The sequence below is a fragment of the Eschrichtius robustus genome, chromosome 16 (assembly GCF_028021215.1).
Source record: "Eschrichtius robustus isolate mEscRob2 chromosome 16, mEscRob2.pri, whole genome shotgun sequence".
Classification (NCBI taxonomy): Eukaryota; Metazoa; Chordata; class Mammalia; order Artiodactyla; family Eschrichtiidae; genus Eschrichtius; species Eschrichtius robustus.
Genome location: NC_090839.1, coordinates 71,619,826 through 71,635,720, shown reverse-complemented (window position 1 = coordinate 71,635,720; position 15,895 = coordinate 71,619,826). Strand labels below are relative to the sequence as shown.

At 44.2% G+C, this 15,895-nt stretch overlaps 1 protein-coding gene across 1 annotated transcript in view; it reads right to left on the bottom strand.

Moving 5' to 3' along the window:
* OTOA (otoancorin) overlaps positions 1-15,895 on the bottom strand; it is a 59,715-nt gene that overhangs the window by 13,443 nt on the left and 30,377 nt on the right. Inside the window, exons 17-23 of the mRNA XM_068523804.1 lie at positions 15,417-15,490; positions 13,190-13,325; positions 12,024-12,214; positions 10,343-10,436; positions 5,273-5,402; positions 2,000-2,187; positions 125-280 (exon numbers count right to left, since the gene is read on the bottom strand). Coding sequence (XP_068379905.1) covers positions 125-280; positions 2,000-2,187; positions 5,273-5,402; positions 10,343-10,436; positions 12,024-12,214; positions 13,190-13,325; positions 15,417-15,490 — 969 coding nt within the window. The remainder of the gene's footprint in view (positions 1-124; positions 281-1,999; positions 2,188-5,272; positions 5,403-10,342; positions 10,437-12,023; positions 12,215-13,189; positions 13,326-15,416; positions 15,491-15,895) is intronic.

Sequence of the window (15,895 nt, the reverse complement as noted above, 5' to 3'; positions counted from 1 at the left end):
GCAGGAAAGGTTTTTAAAGCTACTATTATAAATACTATTAAGTATGTTCTAGGATGTAAAGGAAAATATACACAAAATTAAGACAGAAGTAGAATATTTGAAAGATCCAGCAACATCTACTTACCTGCTCTGGGGTCCACTCTGTCTGCTGGCTGAGGGAAGCCACAGTGTCGATGGAGCTGAGATCCAGCTGTTCAAGCTCACTCTCAGTAAGAGCCAGAACAATGCGCCCCAGGGAGGCGAGATGGTACTCTCTCCAGTAAGAAGGCGTGTCCCAAACCTTCAGGTGAAAAAAAAAAGCCAGATTCGACAAGCCAGATTAGACTGCCCATTAACTGACAGCATTTGAAACAGACACAGGGAAAATTTCTTTAATATATAAACTTCTCTTATAAATCAAGAAGAAAACGATGACTACATCTATTATTTCTTTAATAGACAAAAGACATGAACAGGAAATTCACAAAAGAAGAAATAAACATACAGGAAAAGTTCAGTCTCAGTCATAATTAAAGAAATGTATGTTAACAACAATCAAAGAATACTAAATTGGCTGAGCATATGGACGAGGAGTAAAAAGAATTGGAAAGATATGGGGTACAGGATACCCTCATTTGTTGGTGTTGAGAATGTAAATCGGTACATGCTTTTTAGAAGGGAATCTGGCTACATGCATCTAAAGCTTTTAAAATATTTATACTCTTTGACTCAGAAATTCCATCTCTGGGAATTTAGCCTAAGTAAATAATAAGACAAGTGGCCAAAGAAATATGTATAAATATGCACCTTGAGGCCTTAAAAAAATAAACAATCTAAAAGTCTACCAACTGGTTAAATAAATAAAAACCAGCCATAAAGTGAAATATTATATAGCTATTTAAAATACTGATATAGATTTATATTTCTGATATATAAAAATACGCACTATACACTGTTGGTGTGGACAGCACGCTATTGAATAGTATGTGACCGTGATGCTATATTTTGTAGCATATATACGTATCTATGAAATACATGTATGAAATATATAAATATATTTTACACACATACACAGAAGTCTGGGAAGCTTCAGATGAACATACCAAAACATTAGCAAGTGCTCACCTCTGGGTAAAAGATTATGACTGATTTTCTTCTTTATTATTTTCTGACTTTTCTACAATAAACTTGGATTACTCATATAAAAAATAGAGTTATGGGCTTCCCTGGTGGCGCAGCGGTTGAGAATCTGCCTGCCAATGCAGGGGACACGGGTTCGAGCCCTGGTCTGGGAGGATCACACATGCCGCGGAGCAACTAGGCCCGTGAGCCACAACTACTGAGCCCGCGCGTCTGGAGCCTGTGCCCCGCAACAAGAGAGGCCGTGACAGTGAGAGGCCCGCGCACCGCGATGAAGAGTGGCCCCCGCTCGCCGCAACTAGAGAAAGCCCTCGCACAGAAACGAAGACCCAACACAGCCAAAAAATTAATTAATTAATTAATTAATTTTTTTAAAAAATAGGGTTATCATTTTAAGGAATTTAATGTCTTAACCCCACAAGGGTAACTATATAGTCCACAACCATCCTAATAGCTGAAACAAGCCACTCAAAGTGATCTTTATAAAGATGGCAAATTACTTCTAGTCCTCTTTTTATTACTTTCTGCTCTGTTTTCAGGTGAATTTGCAACAGATTCTGAGAAAACCTCCTGCAAGCAGCAGTGGGGTTCTCCGAGTGGAGAAAGAAAAGGCACAATTCCTGGAAACCACCTCAGTCAGAGGCACCAGAGCACCCACGGAATTTGATTTACTGAGCGTACCTTAGATGCCGACACCACATCTCATTCCCTGAGAGGGAGGAGCTAGAAGTCTCTCCGGTGCGGAGATCACAACTATGGCTCTGAACTGATGCAGTGAGATTTCAACAAGATGACCCAAGTGAAAGTGAAAGAGAGGGGTCTGTGCACGGCAGGGCTGGGTTTCCCTCTGTGAGTGCTTCCTCCCTGAGATGGGCTTCACCTGTACTGCCTTCTCCTTCAGGGTCCTCAGCTGAGCTGGGCTGAAGCTCCTGACGGCGCCCAGCAGCTCCACGCTCCTGAGGAACACATCCTCCCCAAGGCAGAGCAGGCCCTCGGGGGCCCAGCAGGCGTTGGCTTCGGCCAGCTTGATGATGTCATTGGAGGAGGGAGCCGAGACTCCATGGCAACCTGAGGAATGGGCGACATGGGGAAGGAACAGAGGAAAGAGAATTTCAGGAAATGTGAGTCTGTTTCTTTATTGAAATGAGTAATGTTGTTCTCCAATCAGATTTATCCATGAGAAATAGTGTAGGGTAGAAACTGAGCTCAGGGACTCAGGGACCAGTTTGAAGCCCACTTGTGCCATTTCTTCCTAACGAAATCATGGAAATGCCAACTTTTTGCAAAGCCACAAGCACACACACAGTAGGAGCTTTGCATCATTATGACTGGACTGCTAATTGCCTTGAGGGCAATAGGAGGTGGTGGTGAACAGTTCTGGCTTTAGATTCAAATCCAAAGCTATTTAACCCCTCTGTGCCTCAGATTCCTAGTCTATAAAATGAGTATAAAATTACCTCATAGAATTTTTGCGAGGACTAAATGTGTTATTATTTATAAAGCACTTAGAACAGTGCCAGGTATACAGTAAGTACTCAATATGTGTTAGCCATTTTTATTATGCTACCTGCCATAGCCACCCCATGCATTTGAGTTTGCAACCCAGAGTTAAGGCTTCCAAAATTATAAGGAAGGGGCGCGCCCATCTAAGTGTGGAAAGGGAAGATGATTTGCCCTCCATAAAAATCTTGGTGGAGGCTATGGCCTTCCCATCCCAGGACAGAGGAGAAATGGGTCTGTTACATTTTCCTTGGCAACAGGAGAAACCCATCCATATCAGTCCTGAGTAAGCTGAACCATACCTAGTCAAACCACTTTCTCAGCAACACACAAATGAGATATTGTCTTTGCTGGCCCAGATGTGCCCAAACTGAGAGAAAACCTTCGCCTTAAGAGCAATCCTGGGTTTCTTATCTTAGGAGCTGATGACCCCTGATGCTGACAGACTCACCAGCGCCACCCGGGGCTGGGCATTTCCCAGGCCTTGTGGCCACGGCCCTTTCACTGCATCTTAAATGGAAATTCACTGGACTCTAATCAAGAGGCAAAACTGGACCAGGTCAAGGGTACATGTCTGGTCCTCAAACATCTTTATCACAACCCACTTGGAGGAGACAAAAGACCCATCTCTCCTAGACTCCCTTTGCCCCACTTTCCAATGAAAGCAGGATTCAGTGAAAGTACAGAATTAGAGAACAGAATGGTTTAAAAGTACAGCAGGGACTTGGTCTTATCACTCTGTATTCCTGGGGCTTAGAATAGGGCCTGACACATAGTAGGTGTTCAGGAAATATTCGTTGAATGAATCAACACACACAAAAATTAACTAAAATGGAACCAAGTAGTAATTCTGCTAATCCATTAATGACTATAAGCACAGCAGTAATTAATACCCAGAACCAACTAAAGAAAACTCCAATTAAGCACTGGAGCTAAGCACACCCTCCCCCAAGGGCGGAAAGTCTTACTTTCACGTAACCACAGGCACAGAATAGGAGCAGAGCGATACGACAACCGGACCGCTAGGCAGCGAGGACGGTACGGCTAGTGGTGAACATCACCTGCTTTGGGTTCAATTCCAAGAGCTGCCATTGGCTAACTCTGAGACTTTGGCCAAATCTCTCAATCCCTCTAAACCTCATTCTCCTTTGTTAAATGGGAGAAAGCATACTGCCCACCCCATAGACAGAGGTGAGGACGAGACAATGCACGGAGAGGCGACGACCCAAGGTGAACATCAGTCCGATCATGACATTTCCGTGCTCGATGCCGCCATGAAACCCCACCTTAGGGTCTCCTTTACAAGGAGATAAGACCCCACTCCAGCCACACTGCGCCTCATTCCTCCTTCCTCCCCCACTCCTGTCACACTCCTTCTGCCCAGAAGACTCTAACTCCAGGCACCCACTGGGCCCACTGCCACACTGCCTTGGGTCTTTCCTCAAACGTCACCTTAGTGAGCCCTTCCTTAACCGTGTTCTCCTTTCAGATTACAGCCCCACATCCCACACTCCCTGACTCCTGTCCTTTGCTTTATTTTCCTTCTTGATACTCATCACACAACATACTACGTACTTCACTTATGTCTGTAATTTATTGTCTGGCTACCCCCAACCCCATCTGAAAGTAAGCTCTATGAGGGCAGGGGTTTTTGTTTTGTTCACACCGTCAGTGCTCAAAAATTATTTGTTGCAGGAAAGAAAGTAAGCACAGATTACTTTTATTATTACAATTATTCTTGGGTCTGGTTAACTTTGTCCCCTCCAGCCTGGCACAAGTCTGCACTCAGTAGGTGCACAATAAAACTTGTAATCATATCGAATACTTACTGAGCATTTCCTACGTGCCAGGCACTGTTGTGCACATGTTTATAGGTTTAAAACCCACCAACCTTCACGATAATCTAATGAGGTAGGGATTTTCATTATCCCCATTTTACAGAGGATAAAACCCAAGGCACAGAGAGGTTAAAGAGCTTACCCAAAGTCACACAGCCCATGAGTGGCAGCCCTGGGATCCAAATCCAGTCACCCTGGCCCCAGCACGGCAATTCATAGCCACACAGCCATCTTGGTCCTTAAATCAATTGTTTTGAAATGTTTGTTGCACATGTTCACCCATTAAACCTACTGGCCTGGGTAAGGAGTGCAAGATGTGATTCCAAATCACTTTACAAAGATGTAATTCTGGGCTTCCCTGGTGGCTCAGTGGTTAAGAATCTGCCTGCCAATGCAGGGGACACGGGTTCGAGCCCCGGTCCGGGAAGATCCCACATGCCCCCCGGAGCAACTAAGCCCGTGCGCCACAACTACTGAGCCTGTGCTCTGGAGCCCGTGCTCTGCAGCCAGAGAAGCCACGACAATGAGAAGCCCGCGCACCGCAAGAACAGTAGCCCCTGCTTGCCTCAACTAGAGAAAGCCCAGGCGCGGCAATGAAGACCTAACACAGCCAAAAAAAAAAAAAAAAGAATAAATAAATTTATTTAAAAAAAAAAAAAAAAAAGATGTAATGTTATGCCCTGTGGATTTTTGCTACTCTACTGCTTTGCAAACATTGCATCCAGTCCCCTGGACAAGGAATCCTCTTGAAGCCAGGGACTTAGCCAAAACACTGCTGCCACGACACGGGCTCAGATACCCCCAGAAACACTCACCAGGGCTGCGGTCAGAGCTGGGGCTCTCCTCACTGCTGTTCCGAACAGATTCAAAGACAGCCTGGAGGAATTCTTTGGGGGGCAAAGTCCCAGCCATCTTGGAAGCTGTTTGTTGAAGGATGTCAGGAAACTGTGCAGGGCAGTGAAGATGAAAGAGGAGGAATGAATAATAATTAAAGCATATGAAACACAGACTTAGAGTGTAAACTGGAACACTGCTTCACTGCCTCCATTGCTTTTTTTTCTTTATACAGGCATACGTCGTTTCATTGCACTTCGCTTTACTGCACTTGCAGATACTGCATTTTTTATATATTGAAGGTTTGTGGCGACTCTGTGTTAAGCAAATCTATTGGCACCATTTTGCCAACAACGTTTGCTCATTTCATGTCTCTGTGTCACATTTTGGTAATGCTCACAATATTTCAAACTTTTTCATTATTACTATATTTGTTATGGTGATCTGTGATCTGTGATCCTTGATCCTTGACATGACTATCGTAATTGGGGCACCACAAACCGTGCCCATATAAGACAGTGAACTTGATCAATAAATGTAGTGTGTGTTCTGACTGCTCTGCCAATAGGCTGTTCCCATCTCTCTCCCTCTCCTCATGGCTCACTATTCCGAGACACAACTATATTAAAATTAGGTCCATTAATAACCCTACAATGGCCTTTAAGTGTTCAAGTGAAAGGAAGAGTCACAAGGCTCCCACTTTAAATTAAAATTAAAATGATTAGGCTTAGTGAGGAAAGCTTGTCAAAAGCTGAGACAGGCTGAAAGCTAGGCCTCTTGCACCAAACAGTTAGCCAAACTGTGCATGCAAATGAAAAGTTCTTGAAGGAAATTAAAAGTGCTACTCCAGTGAACACACAAATGATAAGAAAGCGAAACAGCCTTATTGATGATATGGAGAAAGTTTTAGTGGTCTGGATAGAAGATCAAACCAGTCACAACCTTCCCTTAAGCCAAAGCCTAATCCAGAGCAAAAACCAACTCTCTGCAATTCTATGAAGGCTGAGAGAGATGAGAAAGCTGCAGGAAAAAAGTTTGAAGCTAGCAGAAGTTGTTTCGTGAGGCTTAAGAAAAGAAGCCATCTCTATAACATAAAAGTTCAAGATGAAGCAGCAAGTGCTGATGTAAAAGTTGCAGCAAGTTATCCAGAAGATATAATTCAGATAATTAACAAAGATGGCTACACTAAACAGCCTTATATTGGAAAAAGATACCATCTAGGACTTTCATAGCTAGAGAGGAGAAGTCAATGCCTGGCTTCAAAGCTTCAAAGGACTGGTTGATTCTCTCATTAGGGGCTAATTCAGTTGGTGACTTTAAGTTGAAGCCAATGCTCATTTACCATCCCAAAAATCCTAGGGCCCTTAAGAATTATGCTAAATCTACTCTGCCTGTGCTCTATAACTGGAACAGTAAAGCCTGGATGACAGCACATCTGTTTACAACATGGTTTACTGAATATTTTAAGCCCACTATTGAGACCTACTGCTCAGACAAAAAAGATTCTTTTCAAAATATTACTGCTCATTGACAATGCACCTGGTCACCCAAGAGCTCTGATGGAGACGTCCAATGAGATTGATGTTGTTTTCACGCCTTCTAATGCAATATCCATTCTGTAGCCCATGGATCAAGGAATAATTTTCACTTTCGAGTCTTATTATTTAAGAAATACATTTCTCAAGACGATAGCTGCCACAGATAATGATTCCTCTGATGGATCTGGGCAAAGTAAATTGAAAACCTCTTGGGAAGGATTAACCATTCTAGATGCCATTAAGAACATCTGTGATTCATGGGAAGCAGTCAAAACATCAATATTAACAGAGGTTTGGAAGAAGTTGATTTCAACCCCCGTGGATGACTTTGAGGGGTTCAAGACATCAGTGGAGGAAGTAACTGCAGATGTGGTAGAAAGAGCAAGAGAACTAGAAACAGAAGTGAAGCCTAAAGATGTGACTGAATTTCTGCAATCTCATAAAACTTTAATGGGTAAGGAGTTGCTTCTTATGGATGAGCAAAGAAAGTGGTTTCTTGAGATGGAACTACTCCTGGTGAAGATGGTTGAAATGAGAACAAATGATTTAGAATATTACATAATCATAACTTAGTTGATAAAGCAGCAGCAGGGTTTGAGAGGACTGACTCCAGTTGTGAAAGCAGTTCTTCTGTGGGTAAAATGCTATCAAACAGCATTGCATGCTGCAGAGGAATCATTAGTGAAGTTGCACTTCACTGTGCATCAAACTTCACTGTCCTATCTTAGGAAATTGACACAGCCACCCCAGCAAGCACCACCCTGATCAGACAGCAGCCATCAACATCGAGACAAGAGCCTCCACTGGCAAAAGATTATACCTCACTGAAGGCTCAGATGATGGTTAGCATTTTTTTAGTAATAAAGTATTTATTAATTAATGTATTTACATTGTTTTTTTAGACATAATGCTATTGCACACTAATAGACTACAGTATAGTGTAAACATAACTTTCATATGCACTTGGAAACCAAAAAAACTCATGTGACTTGATTTATTGCAATATTCACTTTATTGTGGTGGTCGGTAGCCCAACCCATAATCTCTCCGAGGTATGCTTGTAGCAGCTTCTCATATAAATTTAATCCCTAGCCCAACTAGTCTCTACAAAGAATCATATAAAATAATACCCAATCTCAGTGCTAATCCAATACGTGTTCAATAACATAAGTATATATTGTTTTTCACCCATCAGATTGTCAATAATAAAATAAAGTGATAATACCTAATGCTGGCCAAGATGTAGGAAATATGCATACTTATTTCTCTGTGGGACTGTTAGGTGGTGCATCATTACCATCTGATAATATCTATAAAATGTATGTATGCCTATGTCTTTTGGGGTTGGTACTGTTTGTTAATTTTTGTTAAAATTTATATGTATAAAAGGAGGAGGAAAGAGTTATCTCTGAGTTCTAGGTGAAGACTAGCAACGAGGGGGCTTCCGATTGCCCTGGAGAAGGTGCCATTTCTCATCTAGAGCAGATGCACTTTGTCAAGCTCAGGATATTATTGGTAATCTGTCCAAGAGTCTAGAGAATTCATCAAACGCTTCCCTATAGCTGTGTGTCTTTGTGTCCCAGTCACCAAAAGACTGTGCCCCAAAAGTCTCTGGGTTTTATAGTTCCTCCTTCTATTCTAATCTTCAGAATCAAAGTCACAGTCTAAGCCAGTAGTTCCCAGCCCAGGCTGTAGATGAGAAGCACCTGGGAAATCCACAGACACCCGGGCCCTGCCCGAGAGATTCTGAGACCATTGGTCTGGGGTGGGGTCCATGTGTCTGTCCCTTTTAGAATTTCCCCGGTGATTCCCACGTGCGGCTAAGGTCACGAGCAAAACTGCTCTAAGATAAATAGTTAACTTCTAAAGAGCAAATTGCACAGCAGAGTATTTTCCATTTTGTATTTTTAAAGGGAGAACATGTAAAGGCAGGAGGAAGATTTTCCAGAAAGGATGCAGAAGAATCTGGGAACAGCAACTGCTGCTGAGGAGAGAAGCTAGGAACCTAGAAATGTGGGGCGAGAAACTTCTCATACTATAGCCTTTGGTATAGTTGGGATTTTCTAACCAGGAGCATGTATTACTTGTTCTATTAAACACTTCAGGCATTAAAACAAAAAGTAGAGAGAACAATACAACAAAGCACCCATGTGCCCAGAACCCAGCTTAAGAAATAAAACATCACGAATATAATTGATAGCTCCCTCCCTCACCCTTGGCCTCCCTCCTTCCCCAGAAGTAACTGTCACCCTGAATTTGATATTTGATAATTAACCATTCTCATGTACTTTTAAAGTTCTCTTACATATGGCATTGTTTTGCATGTGTTTAAAATTAACTAGTATTTATTTATTTACTTCGTATCCTACTGTACATATTTTTTTGCAACTTCTGTACACTGTGTTTCTGAGATTTACCCATGTTGATACAAGACTTTTTCGATTTCAAAAGCTGATTTTTTAAAAAAGATTAGATAAGCATTTAAGATATATGCAGCTGCTGCTTATGACTCTAGGTTTGGACACCCCAGGAGATGATTTTACCATGACCAGACACTGGAATGTTGCTCTGCACGTGTGAACCTGGGTGACGTGCCAGGTGTTCAGGCCCCCTGAGCGTGTATGACAACATACATCTTGCGTGTGTGAGTACAGGGGTGAGGGTGTATGGATGTGCTTTGTGGTTGATCTAACTCTTTTTCAGCAAACATCCCCTCCTACCCCACCCTCCGCCTGCATGGAGGAGACTTCCTGCCCCACTGAGGTGGGCTTGCTCATGTGACTTGCTTTGGCCGATAGAAAGTGACAGCCGGCCATTTTCCAGCCCAGGCCTTAAGGAGAACTGCACTTTGCACTCCCTTTTCTAGAGTTTCAGACTTTCACTGTGAGAAGAATAAGCTCCAGGTAGCCTAGCCCTAGAGGCAAACTCAGTGTCCCAGATCCACAGACCAGTCAGCAAGAAATAAATGCTTCTTGTTGCATGCCGGTGAGATTGTGTAGCTTTGTTACACAGCAGAAGCTGACTAGTACGTGCTCATCTGGCATGCCTCTTGGCCTTGTCTAACTCTTGGACAGTTACTCCAAGTACAGTGTTACACCCAAAGGCAGTGCTCAATAAAGATTTGGTTTTGGATTAAATATGTTTGCCCATGTGATTGCACACACTGGACACACATATGCATATGCATATGGTGCTGGTGGGTGTAAGCCCTCGAACAGGCGTGCATGTGGGAAGCACACAGATAGCAGAGTGGCAGCTAAATGACAGCTCCCAGCCTGTGCACATCTGCCTGGAGGCCAAGTGAAAGACCCTGAGCTCGTTTAGCAGCTGCCTCACTCCCTTTCCCTGAACCTTGGGCATCCTGGAGTGGAGCTGGAAACACCTGAGCTCTTTGAGGCAGGGAGGAAGTTTCCAGAAAAACAAACTGGCGGCAAACCCAAGGGAATATAACTAACCACACTTTCTCTCCCCTTCAAACTCCCTCAGCCTTCTAAAGATAGAACACAGAGGTACCTTTGTGGCAACAGAGCTTAATTCATCTCCTGAGAAAAGTACTAGAAAGGGTCCCAAATCCTTTGTAGTCTCAGCTGTCCAGTTCTGGGGGAGTCTAAGGAGAGATAATAAGCAGTAAATGGAAACATCACGCTCTTGTCCTTGTCCCCCAGCATCTTTTTCTTTTAGGAAAAGATTATCTTTATACCTGGAGAGGCTGTCAATCCCTTGGTCCCACGTCCCTAACCAAGAAAACAGACATGTGATGCAAGCTGACCAATCAGAGTCATCCCTGGCAATTGTGATGGAACTACTAGAGAAGCTCTCTCTTTCTTCTGGCATCTCTAGCAGTAAAAAGGATATTGGAGGTCATTCCTCTCACCAAATGGAGAAAATAAAGGCCACACCCAAGAATACAGAGCTGAGAGATGGGAGGAACATATTCCTGATGACATCATTTGAGCCCCTGGATCCAGCCATGCCTGAAGTCCCATCCATTTCTAAACTCAATAAACTCCCATGTTTTAGTGTGAATTGAGCTACTGAATTTCTGTCATTTGCATCAGAGTGTTTCCTTCCTCCCTTTTCTCAACAGAACAGTAATGATATATTTGCTCCTTTTAAATTACCATAATGGTCTCCTCCTATAGCAAGATGAAATTTCCTCTCGAGCCTGGCAGAATAATAACAGCACTGACCCAGGATCCAGTGTTGTTCTTATGGCGACCTCAAATGTCTACAGGGAAGTGCCTCACACTAGGATATCTCTAAAGGAGATCTGCCCAATTAGCAATGATAACCCTTCTCCTAGGACCAAGGCAAACCACCCCTGGCCAAAAAGCCTCCCCTTAACTCTTTGATTAACAATATTATCCTAATAGACTGTAAGTTCCATGAGGGCAGGAGCCACACTTAATAATAACTACTGTATCTTCATTCCTAGTCATAATGCTGTTGTCACATACTCAGTACTACATGCCAGGCACTGTTGTAAGTGCTTTAACACTTAATGCATTAACTCAGCTAATCATCACAACAGCCCTATGGGGACTCTCACTGTTCCCATCCTACAGATGCAAAAATAAAGTGCAAAAGACTGAGTATCTTTTCCCAGATCACACAGACAGTAGACGGTAGAAAAATTTAACCCAAGGAGTCAAGCTCCCAAGTCCCAGCTCTTAAACTCTATATAATAGTAAGTGTCTGGGACACAGTAATTACTCCAAAAACATTTGTTGTCTAACCGTTGACCGATATCTAGGCCCTACTCAAATATCTGACCTAACTTCAGAAAACTCTGCATGGGAAAGAACAGCTCTGTTTTCCCCCGGGGAATTCTCACTCACCCAGAGCTGACAGTGCCTCGATTATTTGCATTATTATTATCGGTGGTGTTGTTTCACAGCAAAAATAATAATAACACCTCCATGCATTTGTAAAGTGCCATCTTTTTGAAACTCTTTCCCTTTCCACAAGCCAAGATGTATTGGTGACAACCACATGAGGCCTGTAGAACAGCTATCATTCTCACTTACAGGGAATCTGAGGCCAAAAGAAAAAAGGTCATGTTTCCAGAATAAATCTAAGTGTCTAACCTTGTCCTAAGTTAGAGACTCTGCTCGGAGGCAGGAGAGCCAGGGCTGGGTGCCCCTTCGCCGGCACCCCTACCCCAGCCCTGGAGCCGAGCCCGGGCCCTCCTCACCCGTGCTGCTCCAAGAGCCTGAGCCTCACGGCCACCTTCTGCTGGGGGCTGAGGTCCAGGCAGTCTCTGAGGCTGTGCAGGGCAGTGGCCCAGGCCCTGGGGGACACCCCACGGTGGATGACGGCCGCTGGCAAGTGACACAGCAAGTTTCCCAGGATGTCCACGGTGTACTCATCAGCAACGGAGTCATTCTGAAACCAACAAGTGGAGCTGGTGGAAAGGTCCAGTGGGGCTCAAGATCGTGATCCCATAAAACACTTCCTGACCCCAAACCTCATAAAGGTTCCAGGATCTGAATCGCCTACCTTGCCATGGACTTGGAGAGAAGGCACGGGGCCTAATTTTACCCCAGGGGGTGCCGGCCTCAGAAGTCTGGGGGACCCCACGGGGTGCGGGTGTGGGTGGAAGACTTGTACATCGTGAGCATTCACTCAGTGAGGCTGTGGTCGGCGTCACTGTGATTGCTCTGAGGATACCTCAGGGTTCAGTAACCACTATAATGATAGTACTGCAATAATCAAAACAGCACTTCAAAGTTCGTACGGCCCTTGAAAGCCTCCAGAGCTCTTCCTCAAAGTGACAAAAATAGCTAACATTTAACGAGTGCTTACTATGTGCCAGGCACTGTTCTGAGTGTTTCCATGCCTTAATCCATTCATCTTCAAAGTAACCTTAAGAGGTAAGTACTAATATCATCCACTTTTTCAAGATAAAGAAGCTGTCACCTCTGCCCTTTGGGCCTTTGCATTAAACAATATATTACCTGTTTCATGCCCTCAATACTCCATGAATAGAGTGCTATTGCACCCATCTTACAGATGAGGAGACTGAGGCTCGGGAAGGGGAAGTGACCTGTCCAAAGCCACATAACCAAGCGCTGGCAGAGGTGAGTCTGGAACCTAGACTCTGTGTACTGTGCTCCTTCCAGTCCTCCAGAGCGGCCTCCCAACATTCAGGCCCCAGAATGGCAGTCCCCAGAACCAGTAGCCAAGAGGGTTCCACCCAGTGGTTTCAGAGCCAGCTTTAAGACCCACAAGTCGGACTTCTGGCCATCACGTCAGACTTGAGAGCCCAGCCAGATCCCCTGAGGGCTCACCAGGATGGCCACAGATACCTGGAGGGGAAGGGACACCAGTGAAAGTGTCACCCAGGAAGAGTTTCCTTACCAGGCACTGCTGTACTTTCTTGAGGACTGAATTCTTTTTGTGGGAATCTAAAACCAAGGAGTCCAACTGACTCTTCCCCAGGCTGATCAGAAAGGGCACACACTGGGAGGCTGGGACAGAAGCCAGGTAGCGAGCCCTGGAGAGAGATGGAGAGAATGAGGGAAGGAAAACAGTGGCTGCTCTGTATTTGCCCCTGAAATCAGGGTCTGTATGCCCAAGAGCTTATCACAGGGATGTTCCTTAAATGCTGGTTCTCCCCGGAGATGTTCCGTCTCCTTTGGGCAGGTAGCAAGCCTCCCACCCATCATTTTCCTAATTTGTGGGTGGGAAACAAACTTCGCATAATGCTCTTCTCCTACAGGTGGGAAACAAGCTTCCCATCATGCTCTTCTTCCATGACCCAGCAGCACTGATCAGAGAATAGGATCTCCATAGACAGAGGCTGGCTGGTGGACTGGTTGAGGGGAGATGAGGAGAAAGGAAATGAAAAAGTAGAAGAAGAAGGAGACAAAGAGAAGAGAGAATAAAACAGAAAGTGGAGGGGGAAAGACGAGAAGGAGAGAGTGGAGAAAGTAAGAGAAATGACTGCCAGTTCTGTCAACCTCAGTCCAGAACTCTCCTCCAAGCTCTTGACCGTATATTCTCAACAGGAGCGATATCACCCCCGTGGGGAGAAACTGGTTCAGGGAGAGGGAGGGATGGGGGCAGGGAATCTTAGTTATTACAATGATTTGTGATCCGCCAAAGCTCAACCCTACTCAACAAAATCTTACTCCTTGTAACTTCTCTCATTAGGGAGAGATTAAGTTTTTCTCCTTTGGGAGGCAATAATGAAATAAAAGTTGAGAAAGACTGCTCTGGACCCATGTGGCATCATGGCCACCTGACTGTTCCCAAAGCAAATTCAACCTCCTCCCCCAAACATGTTCTGCCTCCTCTCTGCCATCCCAGACCCCTTTGTCTCTTTATCCCCAAATCTGTCCTTGCTAGCATCTTAATATTACTCAAATCTGTCCTCGCCTCTCTAGTCCTAGTAACACCATCTTATTTATTTCTTCATTCATTCATTCGGCAGATATATACAGAGCATCTGCTGCATGCCAACCACTGTGCTGGGCACCAGCTACCACCATGAACAAGCCATGAGGGGAAGGTCCCTACCTTTGGGATGCTGTAGGGGGAAGAAACACAGAAACCAGTTAATAAAACAGATCATTTCAGCTAGTGATGAATGTAAGGAAGAAAATTAAATGGCTCTGTAATGGAGAACGATATGGGAACAGCCAGGAGAGCCCCTTTGAAGGCAGTACTATTTGAGCTGAGACATGGATGTGTGGAAGAAGACAGCCATGCCAAGGTCAAGTTTACAGAAATAAGCTTCCACTGTCTCTCTCCTTCCAGCCAGGACCCCTGCACTCCATCCTCTATATGGACAGTGGTGATGATCTCTCCCAGAATACAAGTAAAACACCCCAAGGCGTCACACAAGCGCTCCCTGACCTTTCTGCCCTTCTCATTTGAGCCCCTGGATCCAGCCATGCCTGAAGTCCATCCCTGGACTTTCCTGAATCCAAAATTACCTTTTATTGCCTAAACCAGTTTGAGTCAAGGTTCTGTCACTTTCAACCAAATATCAACTTGATATTACAATTGGCTTCATGCTTGTCTGTTTTTCCTCCATGAGATTGTAAGCTCTTATAAGGGGAAAATTTACTTATCTCTGAGAGCTTAGTATGTAGTAAGCACTCAACAAATATTTTTAATTCAATGAAGACAATGGCAGCAAGAGAAGGGAGAGGGAAATAAAGAGAAAAAGAGAGAAACAGTGTCCAGACCATATTTAAAAAGCAGGGCTGCCCCCCATGCCTGAACACCCACACATACCAGGAGAAATCCCCACTGCTCCCATCAGCCCTGATTCCCCTGGAGCCTGGACACACCTGTGAGGCCAGCCCAGATGTGACCTGCTTCACTGGCACTCACTCATTCAGGCTCGGGTTGCTTTGGCTTTGGTTTTTAAATAACAAGAAAAAGCAAGAGAGTCTGTCTAAAATATCAACATAAGGCTCAGAATTTAAATCCTGATTCTCAAGGACTTAACTGTCGAAGGCACTGTCCACTTGCCCCTGTTTCCTCACCAACACCCAGGGAGAGAGAATCACTTTGGCTTTGGTGACACCTGCCAATCTTATTGCTGAGCCAGAAAGGGAGACTGATGTTCACTTACGGGAGTGTAGCCAAGAGGAAGGGTGGCATAGAGGACCTGGAAACTTCCCAGTATTTCCACGCCAAACAATTAATCTAAAAGATTAAAGCAGTTCCAGGAATTTAGTCCGAATTTACTCCAATGATAACAAGGGCAAACACAGATTGTGCTTTCGGTGTGTCAGACACTGTTCTAAGTGCTTTACATACGTTCACTTATTAAACAGAACACCCTACAGTGTAGGTAACACTACTGTACCCAAGTTATGGATGAGGAAACTGAGGCAATAACAAGATGCACACAAAAATTTAAGTCTGAGAATGCTCACCACAGTTTTATTTATAACTGCAAGTGAGATGTAACCTTAATATACATCAGTGGGGGACTGGTTAAGTAAATTATGGTATAGCCATACAATGGAATACTATGCAACTACTTTGTTTCCATACGGTAGATTTATGTGTGGGCGTGTGTGTGTGTGTGCAGGCGCGTGTTATATA